General features: G+C 37.1%; 1 protein-coding gene across 1 annotated transcript; it reads left to right on the forward strand.

Moving 5' to 3' along the window:
• Nucleotides 1–201: 201 nt before the first annotated feature.
• LOC122026698 (histidinol dehydrogenase, chloroplastic-like) lies at nucleotides 202–4,518 on the forward strand. Its single transcript, XM_042585425.1, has 10 exons — nucleotides 202–259; nucleotides 310–395; nucleotides 503–574; nucleotides 661–723; nucleotides 806–847; nucleotides 1,692–1,751; nucleotides 2,678–2,788; nucleotides 2,970–3,127; nucleotides 3,582–3,705; nucleotides 4,447–4,518. The coding sequence occupies exons 1-10, from the start codon at nucleotides 202–204 to the stop codon at nucleotides 4,516–4,518; spliced, it is 846 nt and encodes a 281-aa protein (XP_042441359.1).
• The last annotated feature ends 10,345 nt before the right edge of the window (nucleotides 4,519–14,863 follow it).

The following is a 14,863-nucleotide window of genomic DNA, read 5'->3' on the forward strand; positions in this document are numbered from 1 at the left end:
GCTGTAACAGCTGCCTGGGACAGGAGGAGGAAGAGTAGCGGCAGAAGCATAAGTATGGCCTCCTCCACGCTTCCTATCTCCCAATCCCAAGCTTTCTGTGCTTGAGCACGCCTCATCCTTGCCTCCCTTTCTGGTCCGGTTCGTTTCGCCCTCCCTCACCATCACCGGAGAGAGGCCTCCTACCAGAAGCCCCTGTGCACCATGGTCATCACGGCGACCACCGCAGAGATGCCGAAGAAGCGGCAGGCCTCCCGGGACCGCTCGTTCGTTGACGAGATGAGGACCGTTGCTATGAAGCTGCACACCAAGGAATAGCACGGTGCATTGCATCTGTTGGCCTTTATGTTCCAGGGGGTACTGCAGTCTTACCCTCAACTGCTTTGATGCTCTCGGTGGTATAGTATCCTTGTTTACAATATCCAATGTTGTAGTCATAGTGAATTTTGACACATTTAGGCAAAAGGATCTGGTTTAACTTTCAATTTATTTATGTATGCACCAGCCTCCACAGATTGCCGGGTGCAAAACCATTGTTCTAGCAACTCCGCCTGGTCGTGATGGCAGTATTTGCAAGGTAGCCTTAAAAAATAATCTATCATCACTATCCCTACACTGGTTTTCCATGTTAAGACATAGGTTAACATGATTATGTGACAACAGGAAGTGTTATATTGTGCAAAGAAAGCTGGCGTCACCCACATTCTAAAAGCTGGGGGAGCTCAGGTTCGTCAATTTCTAACCCTTTTCATTCTTTTTTTCTTCAACAAGTCTTTTCTCACAATGGTATCTATGCATTCTATCTTAGGCGATCTCAGCGATGGCTTGGGGAACATCATCTTGCCCAAAGGTAATCCTTACAAACATCTAATACGTTGATTGCAAACCCTCACCATTGAAAGTTGCATCTCTTGTTTGGCAGTATTTTCAAGTTTCTTCTGTCTTTGCTTTATCTGGATTGTAATTTTGTGCTTTGTATATGTAGCTTGATTTTGAGGTGGTATCTCTTTATCATTTTGGGAAACTTAATAGTGATAGGTGGGCATCTTGGCTAGAAAGAGTAGGAACTAGGAACACTAGCACTAACTCATCTTCTACTTTTACAAACTTTTTTACAGGAGAGCTATCTTGCATACAAAATCATCATTTTTGCAATCTTGAACACAAACTATTATTCTCATGCTTCAATTATATATATACATATATATAACTTTTTTCATCATTATGAGCCTTGTTTCATGAATATGATACTATATTACGGTGGATTTTGTTGCCTGAGCATTGTGTGCAAATTTCTCTGCTGCATTCTATATTTGAATCTCTCATTTAGTTAGTACAAAAACATTTGGAATGTAGGCGTTCTGAACCAACGGAGTTAGTGTTGCTAGTGTTGCTTATTTTATTTCCATTGAGTAACGAACATTTAATTAAGCTTTGCACTCAAGATTTTGATTTGTGTATTTCAGACATCAGCTATTCACTACCCCCTCCTCTAGCTGTTGTGTCAATCCTACATATCATACATGAACAAATATACACCTATATGAGATTCTCTTGTGGTGCAGGATCTCCCTACTAACTCAATCTTTGTTTTCTGTCAAGCTTTTAATTGATACTCCTCTTCATTTGGTTTAAGCATTATGTAATATTGATTGCACTTACTTTTACGTCTATGTTTTAATTGCTTTTTTCAGGTTGAAAAAATTTTTGGGCCAGGAAATCAATATGTTACTGCTGCAAAAATGATTCTTCAGGTATGATAATAATTCTGTAGCCTCACATTTCTATGAATATTGCTCTTATCATTTGATTACATCTACTTACCTTGTTTTAGTCCTATGCACAAATGATTTTTTCCTTGTCATGAGGTACTGGAAATGTAGTGATCAATCAAATCAAATCTGTAGTATTAATTATCTTGTTTTGTGGTGATTTTTGGAAGAAGATAATATGTTAAGTAAGAAGATCAAAATGTAACAGATAATATGGCCATTCCTTTCTAGATCTTTCAGGAATGAAATGACAGATCAGTTGGCTCTTCTGTAAACTATTAGCTCTTTTCCCCTTGCAGTTAATCAGAAACTTGGAGCTATAGGTCAGATAAGATTTGTTAGGAACAATCATTCAGCTAAATCCCTGCCTTAAGAATAAAATTGAATCATGTACCTCAGGTACTGTTATTTCCTGGAAAAGTGATTAACAGAAACACAGGAACCAAATTTTATCAAGAAAGTTTCATAGCCAGTGGGAACTATAATAATGTTTATGTTCTTAGCTTAAAAAATTGTGACATTGATAGCCTCTAAATAGTGAATGCAAATATCATTTTTGAGCTGTTAAAACTAGACTTAGGATTGGAGTGGAAACAACTACATCATTGCCCAAGTAATACACAAATCATCTACCATCAATTTTATGACACTTAAAAAGATAAATCTGCTTTAACCTATCAACTTGGGTGTTATTTATTTGTTTCTCCCTAATTCTGATAACCTTTGCCAGTGTCGTGGCTTCATTTTTGATTCCCAGTAAGGTGTTCAATTGGTATGGATATATCTCATAGATATTGTATTAGAGATATGTCTCTACAGTAGTTAAATTTCTGTTCAATCCTCATAGCTGTTCATTTTGTTGATCACGAAGAGAATGATCCTTGGTGAATACTTTGGCTGATTTGCAGAATAGTGAAGCCATGGTTTCCATTGATATGCCTGCTGGCCCTTCAGAGGTGCTGGTCATCGCCGACAGACATGCCAATCCAGTTCACATAGCTGCAGATCTACTCTCTCAGGTGCAGAGTCTTCTGTTCTATTGTGCCTGTGTTATTAATGTTTTTTGTTGTAATTTTCAGTAGCTGGAATTTATTACCTGAAGACTTGATAAAAATCCACAATGAAACCTTTCAAATTGCTATAAGGATAGTTGTTCCATGGGTTTGGTGCTCTTCTTTTATAAAATCGCTAATTTTACAGGCAGAACATGGTCCTGACAGTCAGGTAGTTCTTGTCATTGCTGGAGATGGTGTCAATGTTGATGCAATTTTAGCTGAAGTGAGCAAACAATGTGATAGCCTTCCTAGGGGAGAATTTGCTTCAAAATCACTTGGTCATAGCTTTGTTGTATTTTGTTGGTTGCTTATGAAATTTTGTTGGTTGCTTATGAAATTTCTTCGGAATGTTATAGATATTATTTTTGAATGTTAGAAAATTGTATATTAAATTTTATTTTGAAATTTAGTATTTTGAATGATTTATAATATTGGAAAATTGTGTATTTATTTTTTTTTATTTTTTTTTCTAAAAAAGATAACGATTTTTCACCGTTGTCGTAGATAGTTTAAAACTGTTGTTGAAGACCCTGTTATTAAAGGTAGACGCTCAAAGACAACGGTGAAAAACTGTTGTCTTTGAAGGAAAAGACAACAGTTTTTCACCGTTGTAAAAAATGTTGTCTTTGCCTTCAAAGACAACGGTTAAAAACTGTTGTCTTTTGCCACCCCTTTTAACAACACGGCCTTTAACAACAGTTCAAAATGGCCTACGACAACGGTGAAAAACCGTTGTTGTTTGACTTTTTTCTTGTAGTGACGGAATAACATCAAAGGGCGGTGGCAGAGATCGTCGGCGGCTAGCTGTGGTAATCGACCTCACCGCTTGGGCGTCGGGCTCGGTGATCATCGGCGACGGCGAGAGGCAATGGAAGATGATCGTGAGAGGGAGTCGGTGGTTCGGACACAAGCACTTGGGAGAAGAATCGAAGGAAGGAAATGAAATAAGGAATTAAACCTTGGGTTTAGTTTTTATACCTAGGTCAATTAACCTTAATGAAATTAATCAACTCCCACTTGAGGGTTATTCTAAACAGGCTTTCGCTAAACTCAATAGTTTTAGCCCTTCAAACATGTCATACGACCTCCGTTTAAATCTCGAAAAAATTCTTAAAATTTCTAAAAAAATCCAATAAGATTATTTATTAAATAAACTTTTTATTTAATCATTATTTGAGCATCGCATTTTACAGGCTAGCACATGAGGTGTTGCCACCATGACGTCTGGGGTTCGAATCTGGGCAAAGCTGAGGTAAATGCCTCTCTTATATGTTAGTCATTATTCCAAAGGCTAGTAGCCGCCCGTGATTTACCTCCTTTGTATTGGCTCTGGGACAGGTTGGCGGGGGCACTGGGGCTGAGCGTATTCATCTTTTGCCACCTATTAGGATCAACCCTTGGTCAAATTGACCAAACATAGGTATATTATCAAACATCAAAACCCTAGAGGTCGATTGCACCAATAGAAATACAAGAAGATTATATATTTTTTATCAACAAATGGAGATCATTTATTGCTAATGTCTTATATGATATTGATTTGAGTTTTCTGGCATTCTCAAATTGCTGAGTGTGAATTTGGTTGGAAGTTGTTGTATGCCTTCTTATGGTTTCTGATGTAGAAATTACAAATGTGTGGAAATAATGCTGATGAATTAGAAGTTGTTCTAGATATAGCTACAAACTGTAAATGAAGAAAAGTTCATTGATTTTGAAAATATTAATGGAATCTGATAACAAAAGCCATTTGATCTTGAAGATTTAAGCCATTTGATCATTCGAACTTGGAAGTTAGCTGATTGTTGAGTATTGATAAATAAGATCTTGAACTTTCATAGTATAACTGATAGATTAAAAGTAGATACAAATAGTCGCAATAAGTGGAAACTGGGGAATGAAGATTAAAGTGAGTATACCATTCTGCAGTTAGGGTAGATGCCTGAAATTGTAGCCATTGAAGTTGAATTCAAGCTGAATACAAGTGAGTCTCGATATGTATGAAAGGATGAAGGGATAGATTTTGGATAAAATTTATTGTCATTTTTTAGTTGAGATAAATTGAAATTCAAAGTACTTGGGATTAAATATCATATGAACCATCTTATTGAATTCAAAGTGCTGGAAAATGTTGTAGAAATAGCTATTAAACTGCATTTGGAAACTTAGATATAGAATTCAAGATTGAACTGCAAGCTTGACAAATTTTGAGGAATTTGTTGTCGTGTATATGTGATTAGAACAACTGTGAACACTGGTGGAAGCTGAAATATGTTATTGAGGAGCAAATTTCGTGCCAAGACTAAAAGTTATCATCATAACATTCTAGTTCCATATCTTCCACCTTTTAATGATACTTTTCTTTCCTTATTGCTTTTCTAATATTAACTCTTTCAATTGCATTTGATTCTTGTTTCCATTGCAATTCAAATGAACTTTCATAATTATGAATCTAGTATATGTGATGAAGGTGAAGAATAGACGAAAAGCAAGCATTTGGTAGTGCTTTAGCCATGGGTAGTTCGAGAAACCTCTACTATTAATCATATTGTACATGTAGGATGAGTGCCACCCAAAAGTTTATTTCTTGTGAGTTTGTGAAATGTCATTTTCAAACTATTCATGATGGATGAAAGTTATCATGTTGTTAGCCAAAAATTAAATTTGATGTCCATGAATGCTTGGGGTTTGAATTTGACAATTTTAGATGGTTATTTCTTTTCTATTCTATAATCATGTTAAGGAATTTGGTTTTTTTTTTTTTTTTTTTTTTTTTTGGGGGGGGGATTTTTATCTTTCTTAACTTGCATGAGACATGAAAGAATAAGTGTGGGGGATTTTGATGATGTGCTTAGGTGGCACTATCTTTTGATTGGAATTATTTGGTTTTGGAGTTTATTTTGAGTGAGCAATTGATTTGTGAGCTAGATTTTGTTAAAACAAGATATATCTTGAGCTAATCCAATTCATTACTTTTAATTCATGATTTGTGCTTAATATATTTTACTCTTGGGTGTAGGTGAAGGTTTTGGACACATTGGTTACACTTTGGTACACTCAAGTAGCTGGTTGGATTGAGTGAGCTGTGGTTGCACCAAACACGATTGAAATCGAATTGAACCTAGGCCAACTAAACCGGTTCAGTGGAAATTCAAAAGCTAGGCTATGGCACGGTGACCAGGGGGCTTGCGTTACTGTTCACCGTGCCACCTTCCTCTCCAATGCACGACGATGTGAGTCCCCTTCCACATCTAGATCTAAGGTCGAATTCCATCATCAAAGGCAAGCTTTGAACCATCCGGCTTTTGGCGATCAAGGAGCATTGCACGATTTGAGGGTGTTCCCTAATTCTCAACTTTGAGTTCCACGAGTGTCATCCACACACAGATTTGAGGGTGTTCCCTGATCTGAGCTACCATCATCCAACTGAAGTGACTGCGGAGTTTTCCCAGTTCTTCTGAGTCCATTTCATCTTCGTTTCCAACCGCAACTTCAGAATCGATCCGAACGAGCGCTTCCGATTTCTCTCCTCTGTTCTTTAAACGTTGGTAGATTCAGACGATTGCAAGCTTGAAGGGTGTTCTCAAAGGGCTAAGATCAATGTTTGAATCAACTAGGAGTTCAGATCTTTGCCGCTGATTGCTCGAAGGGCGTTCCCAGAAATAACTCTGTGTTATGGCAAAGGGAAGGAACAGATCGATGAACTGAGTTTGTGGAATGTTCTCTTAACCTAGATCTTAGATTCTATTGTTAGACCTTTTGTTCCTACTTGTTTCTCTTTCCATTCAAACTCAACCCAATTTGAATTCTGCATTTAGATCTTGATTTGGATTCAGGAAAGTTTCTTCTACTTGGAATTTGGTGTGTTTACTTAGACCTAATAACTAGTTTAGTTCTCTTCTTGTAATTCAGTTGGCATTTAAATTCTATATTTCAGAGCAAACATAATCAGACTTTTGAAAGGAGTTTTCATCTCAGATTTATGCAAATTAATTGTCTTATGTTCAAATTTTGATCTAGGGTTCTAATTCTTGCTATGTTAGTTTAGTATATGGAATCTAGTTCTTATCATGATAAAGAAAATGTTAATCTGCATGGTAAGTTTTAAATTCTTACTTCTTAGTCCTATTCACAGTTTATAATTGTGCTTAATTCAAAAATATTGTTGAGAGTTCAGCTGCATTCCATTCAACCATTTAGTTTCAATTTCTGATTATTAAATTTCCTCATTTCTGAACTACTTTTGATTAGTTTGCTTTGAAGTTCAACTTCCTTTGAATTGTTTACTCACGGTTCAGTTCAACTTCAAGTAGATTAGGTTTATTTCGACAAGTGTCATTTAGTCTAGTTTTAATAAGTTGCTAGTTCTTTCATAGCTTAGTTTTAATTCATGTGTTAGGTTAGCTTGTCATTAAATAAATAAATATCACATCTAAATCATTCACACACTATTTAGTTGACTAGTAAAAATACGACTTGGGACTCCTTAATGCAACTCTAATCTTTAGTTTTAATGGGCTCCAATCTTTATTAATTTAAAGTATCTATTGACATGTAATAAGGACTACATCACTTATCTCAACCTACCAGCCAAATCTTGATCCTCCATACCTATTTGGACTTTGTGGCTTAACATTGGATCGACCACCCAAGACTTTCCCTCGATCATCTATCCTCCAAACCTATCAAGCTTCCCTGCTAAGTGTTGAGTCCTTTCAACCCACTTGGACTTTCCACCTGGCTTCCACGATCTGCTAAGTCTTTCCTGTCTAGCCTCCAACTAGGACCTTCCCAGTTGAGTAAACAACCTGCACACTTGGTCAACTTGTTAGATCACAACAAGACTTAACTTGAACATTTGGCAAAATTAAAACACAGGTTCGATTCTAGTGCACTCTGCACCAACAATCTCCCCCTTTTTGATGTTTGGCAACTTACGGTTCACAGTTAAGTTTAACATACATAGTTAAATAAATAAATGAACATTTTAACTCGTTTCTCCCCTTGAGTTATATAACTCTCTCAAAATTCCTTATCCCTCCCTCTTTGACACACATCAAAACTACGAAAACAAACAAACCTAAGTAAAATTAGATTTGGAAAACCATAGTAAATACTCAAAATTTGAAAAATTTTGTAAGGTTAATAATTTTAAAATTTTAAATTGAAAAATTATAGTAATGGCAAAATTTGAAAAGTTGATAAAGGAAAAAAGTTTAACAATTTCGTAAAAATGCATTTGAAAATTTTTGGAAAGACAAAATTTATAAAGGAAATTTTTGTAAAGTAATGAATTTTGTAATGGAAAAATTTTGAAAAGTTGATAAAGGAAAAAAATTTAACAATTTTGTAAAAATGTATTTAAAAATTTTTAGAAAGGAAAAATTTTGAAAAATTTAGAAAGGAAAAATGTTAAAATATTTGTAAAGTAAAGAATTTGAAAAATAAAATTTTAAAATTATAGTAAAGGTAAAATTTTGAAAATATAAAAATTTTATAAAGAAAATTTTGAAATTTGTGAAAGATTAAGTTTGAAGCTCCCCCTAAAATTGACAAGTACCTAAAAATCCTGGCATGAGTTTTAAAACTAGAAAAAAAATATCCTTATGATGAAATGTCCAACCTTCAAACTTAGTTGACCACCATATGATAGCAACTTTTGATTCAGGTTGTTCAATTTGAGCGTTCAGGTCTATCTAATTTTTTACCAGCTAGTTAACTCAAATTGATCAATGTATGTTGTTTAAACCCCAAATTTATAGTGATACACTGATATAAGCATATGAAATCTTAGACTAAGTCCTAAGTATCTCACACCATTCTATGTTTCACAATACACAAGCAAGGAATCCTACTGTGCTTGTGAGATGCTGGCTCCTAAATCTATAGGAACATGCATTTGTATTGTAAGACCTAGGTTATTCCAAAAAGATAAAATATTTTACAATCTGGTTTGCAAACAAAATTGAAAAGGGGAATTTTGAAAATATAATCTTGAAAAAACTATTAGTAAAAATTTGAAGACATATACTAAAGGAAATGACCTATTCTATGGAATATTTGCATGAACAATTAAAGAGCAAAATAAAAATCACATAGATAAAAAGTACGCAAAACCAACAAGTACTAAATACATGAATAGTTATGAGTGTATCAAAATAGGTATCTAGTCCTAAAATCACTCATCCTCTTCATCAACATGAGCTCGAAGATAATCAAACATCCAACACTACTCTCGCTCAAAAGTATCAGCACGACCAGTCATCTCCTGATGAAAATCTACAATTTGTCCTTAGAGAGAGTTATATTGATCAGTCATCTTGGTTTCCAAGGAGTCAAATCGGCTAAAAATGTCATCTCAAAGATGATTAAAAAAGTCACTAGTCGATGGAGGAGGTGCATAAGAGCTACCCAAAGCATAATCAAAAAGAGGTGTTAATGCAAATCATGGATCAAAAGGTGGATGATGGGGCTCCTCAACTGCAACCGGTTCATCCTCGGCTATGTCTTCCTCGACTACAGGTAGAATGTATCGTGGATGAGTCCCCTTATACACTAGTCACTCTACACTAGTCCTAATCCCAACCAAAGACAACTGCCTAATCCCAACAAGATCAAAATCAGACAACATGATCAACTCACTGCGGTGAACTCCTACCCCTAGAGAAGCAATATAGGTGGTGAGTACGTGACACTGGATCATATGAACTTTATTTAAGATACAATACCCCGAATAGTAGATAATGGATCAGAGTGTTAGGATGTATACTAAAAGCATAGCTTTTGGTATAAACATTTATCTAGAAATAAGAATCACATTGGTCAAATGTCTACATTTATGATAAATGTAGTTGCTCAATTAATTTATATTGTAGATAACATGGTGTGTGGTGTCACACACAGAAGATCATGTTATCGGTTCCTTATAAATTATAAACAATAGCTCACGACCAAGATGGAAAGGAACAAACCATTGGAAGGTCGTAGTGTAATTAGGTATTAGTTTATCTTAACTATATAATTATACTAGTACACTTAGAGTGTATTGAGTAGGATCATTTGAGGTCGTTCCTTTTATACTGACTTTATGAAGGAACAAAGACCTCAGTTATTATGGAAGTGTGTGCTCTTAATCCTAATATAATAACAAGCACATATATTTGATATTTATTTCTTTAATTTATCAATGGGTGAGATTTAGTTGGATAAATCAATAAGCCCGATAAGTTGGGAAATGATATCACTTATAGTGTGTGTTGATGATTATAGAAGGAAACTGTGTCCTAGTGATCTAGGTTGAGAATGTCCCCAAGAGGAGCTCATAAGGATTGTCATGTTAAACCTTGCAGGTGGACTTAGTCCGACATGACGATGAAGTTGAGTGGTACTACTCTTGGAGCTAGATATTAATTAAGAGAGTTGTTAGTAACTTACTTAATTAGTGGACATTTGTTATCTTAAACACAGGGAAACTAACACACTCATAATAAGAAGGAGCCCAAAATATAATTTGGGATTGGTGCGGTAGTTCAATAATAGTTCTCTAGTGGATTGAATTATTATTGATAAAATTAAGTTGTGTGTTCGGGGCGAACACAGGATGCTTAATTTTATCGGGACACCAAAACCAATTCCTCCTCTCGGTCCCTATCGTAGCCTCTTAATTATAGAGTACTATACCCACCTATACTGTAACGCCCGAAAATTCTCAAAACTATTTTAGAAATATTCTATTATTTTTCTGGAATTTTAGGATATTTTTGTTAGTTAGAGCCCTAGAGCCAATCATTTGATGATTGTATGGACTCATGTATATCATATTCTTGTATATTAATAAAGGCTTTTGTTTGGTTATTATACTTATTTATATTAGTGCCAAATAGACTAAGTATAATAGCGTCCTTGAGTAGAAGGTTCATACCTATATCAATCGATTAGTTGAATCGATAGTGAGATGATATAGGGAACACTACTCTAAATCATTCCTAGTCGAGTATTAGCATTCAGGGACAATGTTAATACAATAAGACTAGCATGTAGGTCAGCTCGATGACTTGATCTCACAAGTCATGGATATAGAGATATCAAGCTGACACATGGGTATGCATTAGAGAATGTATACTGAATGACCCGCCATGAGAAAGTATCATGGATCGTTATATGAGTGTCATATACTTTCTCATGTGGCTATTAGTATGACTATTAGTCCTTAGACCTGAAGTCACCATGGATCCCTACATAAGGAGTTATGTACTTTAGTTTCGTCAAACGTCACCCGTAACTGGGTGGACTATAAAGGCGATTACTGGGTATATAACGAATTATGTAGAGGATGAGTGATGTAGATGGGATCTATCCCTCCTATATGACGGGAGCGACATCGGTATTCTTGATAGAGTGAGACCACTAAGTGCATGGCCATGCCCAAATGAGTCAACATTAGATGTTGAGCTCATTTGATCGAGTGAGTCTACTTGGAGTTCAAAATTTAGATTGATTAGAGGATGACACGGTCTATGCCTCACATTGATCAATCTAGATGTCTAGGATAGAAGGACACTTGTCATTATTTTGTGAATAGTCACAATTGGTAGTCACAAGGTGATGTCGGATCTCGACATTCTTGTAACTTGGGTAGTAATGATGTGTTGCTAGATACCGCTCATTACTTATGCTCCTAAATGGGTTTAGGGCATTGCCAACGTTACAAGAACCTATAGGGTCACACACTTAGGACAATTAGGTGGAGATTAGGTTCATTTGATGAACCAAGAGGATTAGATTCATTTGATGAATCAAATTGGATTAAGAGTAATCCTAATTGGGCTAACTTGAGTTCGACTCAAGTTGATTCATGTGTTAAATGAGTCTAATTTAGATTTTGACTCATTGAATCAATTCAATTTAATGAATTAGATTCATTATATTAAGTTGGCTCGAATCAAATGGTTGGATTAGATCCACCATGGTAGAGATTGAGTCAAGTTTGACTTGACTTGAGAAGGAAGACCAAAGGTCAATTTTGACTTGACCTTTTGCCACCTCATTGGTGAGTTGGCATTAGGTGGACCAATAATGATGTTCCACATCATCATGGGTGCCACCTCATGGAAGTTACAAAGCCACTCTCTTAATGATTTCATATTAATTGCAATTAATGCAATTAATTGGTAATGGTTTCATATTAATTGCAATTAATGCAATTAATTGGTGAGATTTTGAAAGTGGCCGGCCACTTGGTTTTTGGGTGAGAATTTGATTTTTTCATTCAAGTGGTGTAACTTCTTCTTCCTTGTGTTTTTCCTCTCAAGCTCTCCCTCTCCCTCTCCTCCTCCCTTGGCCGAACCTTACCAAGGTGCTAGCACACCTTTGTGTGAGGTTTTCTCCATCTAAGTTGTCCGTGTGGATACTTCTAGAGGACCGGCGCTTGACGGTCTTGAGATCCGGCAACCCTTGGAAGAGCGGGATTCGCGTAGGGCGCGCATCAAGGGTAAACACTTTCTCCTCGTAGATCTAAGTAGTAGATCAGTTTTTGAACTCGTACAAGAAATAGTTTTTCGAATTTTGTATATGAATCTTTGCACGGATCTACGGCTTTGGGTCCTTCGGGGTTTCCGCGACGCGAAAAAGCGGTTTTCGCGGCTCGAAGAATCCAACAGTGGTATCAGAGCCACGTGCAAAGACTTGTACGAGTTAGTTTTTGGTTTTTGGAAAACAAAAAGCTTCTGTGATTTTCTGTAAAAATTCAATTTTTATGTTTTTATGGGTAATTTTTCCTTATAGGCGAAGCACAAGTGTCTCGGCACTTGTAGGCTTCGGATATCGGGAAGAATTTTCCCAAACGGCTTCGTTTCGACCCAAAATCTTTTGGGACAGCGGACTCGGGTGCCTTTGGATCGCAACGGAGCAACTCACGATGGTTAGATCGTGGGTAGGGGCGCTGCCCCTAACCCCGCAAGGGGATTTGCTCCGCGATCGCACCCGAAATCGCTAAAAACGAACCCGTCGGGAAGATTTTTCCGAAACGGTAATGTCTCGGCCCAAATCGTTTTGGGACAGCGGGTTTAGGCGCTGTTGGATCGCAAAGGAACCCTCGCGATGGTTAGATCGCGGGTAGGGGCGCTGCCCCTCCCCGCAAGGGGATCCGTTCCTAAACGGGACCGCCGGGAAATTTTACTTGTAAAATTGTAAAAAAATTATTTTTAAAATTACAGAAAATAAGAAAATATATAATTTTGAATTATATATTAATTTTGTGATAGTCATGGCCCAAAACCCAATATGATTGGTTGTGTTGTAATTCATAATACGGCCTGCGTGCCGTGATGTGTTTTATTTTATTATTCGCGACCTGCGCGTCGTGCCTCATTTTTTATTCTTGTTGTAAATTAGATTTAGACTCGAATGTAACTCGAGTTTCAAATTGTAATGTACAAATTGGAGAGGTGGAGGGTCCACACGAGACGGAGTTCCGAGGCGGGCACGAGCAACACAAGGTGGTCATTGGGAGGAGCTTGGAGAAGCTGTTGACCCTAGGTTGACCATTCGATCTTCTCATTGGCTTGAGAAGATCGTAGTAGGGCCATGACTAAATCACAAATAGATTAATTAATTAATTATTATGTATCTGATGCATGTTTAATAGTTAATTAATTAATTAGTGCCTTAACGATTAGATTAGATCTAAGTCGTGCACATGATGCACCCTTGCGATTAGATTAGATCTAAGTCGTGCACAAGATGCATCCTTCTCGATTAGATTAGATCTAGATCGAACCAACTCTAAATGCCTAACCGTGTCGTGATACCTATCACTACCTCGATCACATGTATTGTTGAATCTGCCAAAGCAGAGCAATACATATTATCTTGGTAGGGTACGGAGGGACAATCTTGGTCCCGCCTATCAACGCATGGGTGAATACAAACTCAATTAGATTGAGTATTCCTAGTTACTCGGTTGGATCGAGTCAACTATAGGCATTATTCCAACGGTTGGAAAAGATAAGTCAAAATCACATCTATATTAACTCTCGGGCGTATTAGCCAAAGCTAACTCGAGTTTTAGTATAAATGCGGATATTGATTCTATAAACAAGAGTTGCATAGAGATGTAATTGGTAATCGTTACCTACCGATCATACTAAGCCTTGGGCGTATTAGCCAAAGCTAACTCAAGGGTTAGTATGATGTGGATCTTGTCCCACAAGAATTATAGAATTCAGTAGGAGCATCATTTAGTTAAAGGCCTAATTAAATGATTTTAAAAGAATATGATATTTATTTCTGCAAATTTTTCTGTTGTAGATAACCATGACGTCAAATACGAACACTTTCTCCCTGTGATCTGTCCTTGAGAAGGACAAGCTCAATGGAGCGAATTTCCTGGACTGCTACAGGAACTTGAGAATAGTTCTCACCCAGGAGCATAAGCTGTACGTTCTGGAGCAGCCCATTCCTGAGGCTCCTCCTGCCAATGCCCCGCGAGCCGACAAAGATGCTTATAAGAAGCATCAAGATGACGCATTAGATGTGTCCTGTCTAATGCCCGCGACCATGAACTCAGAGCTTCAGAAGCAACATGAGTTGAAGGGCGCTTACGATATGGTTGAGCATCTTCGCCAACTATATCAGGGACAAGCGAGGCATGAGAGATTTGAGATCTCGAAGGCACTATTTCAGTGCAAGATGTCAGACGGGGCTCCTGTAGGTCCTTATGTACTCAAGATGATTGGGTACATAGAGAACCTACAAAGACTGGGGTTCCCACTTGGCCAAGAGCTGGCCACTGACTTGATCTTGCAGTCCTTGCCGGATAACTATAGTCAATTCATTCTCAACTATAACATGAACGAGATTGACAAGCCACTGCCCGAGCTACTTAGTATGTTACGAACTGCTGAGATTAACCTTAAGAAGGTTAAGCCCATTCTGATGATTCAGAAGCACAAGGGCAAGGGCAAGCCCAAAGGTAAGGGAAAGTCCCAAACAAAGGGCAAAGGCAAGGCACTGAAGCCTGAAGGAGGGGTCGCCAAGGATGCT

Source organism: Zingiber officinale, chromosome 10A, assembly GCF_018446385.1.
Source record: "Zingiber officinale cultivar Zhangliang chromosome 10A, Zo_v1.1, whole genome shotgun sequence".
NCBI classification, from domain to species: domain Eukaryota; kingdom Viridiplantae; phylum Streptophyta; class Magnoliopsida; order Zingiberales; family Zingiberaceae; genus Zingiber; species Zingiber officinale.

Bases quoted from the DNA above. Each gene is read 5' to 3' on its own strand.
- LOC122026698 (XM_042585425.1), top strand. From the start codon at position 202: ATGGTCATCACGGCGACCACCGCAGAGATGCCGAAGAAGCGGCAGGCC. The intron at 1,752-2,677 runs GTATGATAATAA...GCTGATTTGCAG, and splicing joins CTGCAAAAATGATTCTTCAG to AATAGTGAAGCCATGGTTTC. The intron at 2,789-2,969 runs GTGCAGAGTCTT...CTAATTTTACAG, and splicing joins CTGCAGATCTACTCTCTCAG to GCAGAACATGGTCCTGACAG.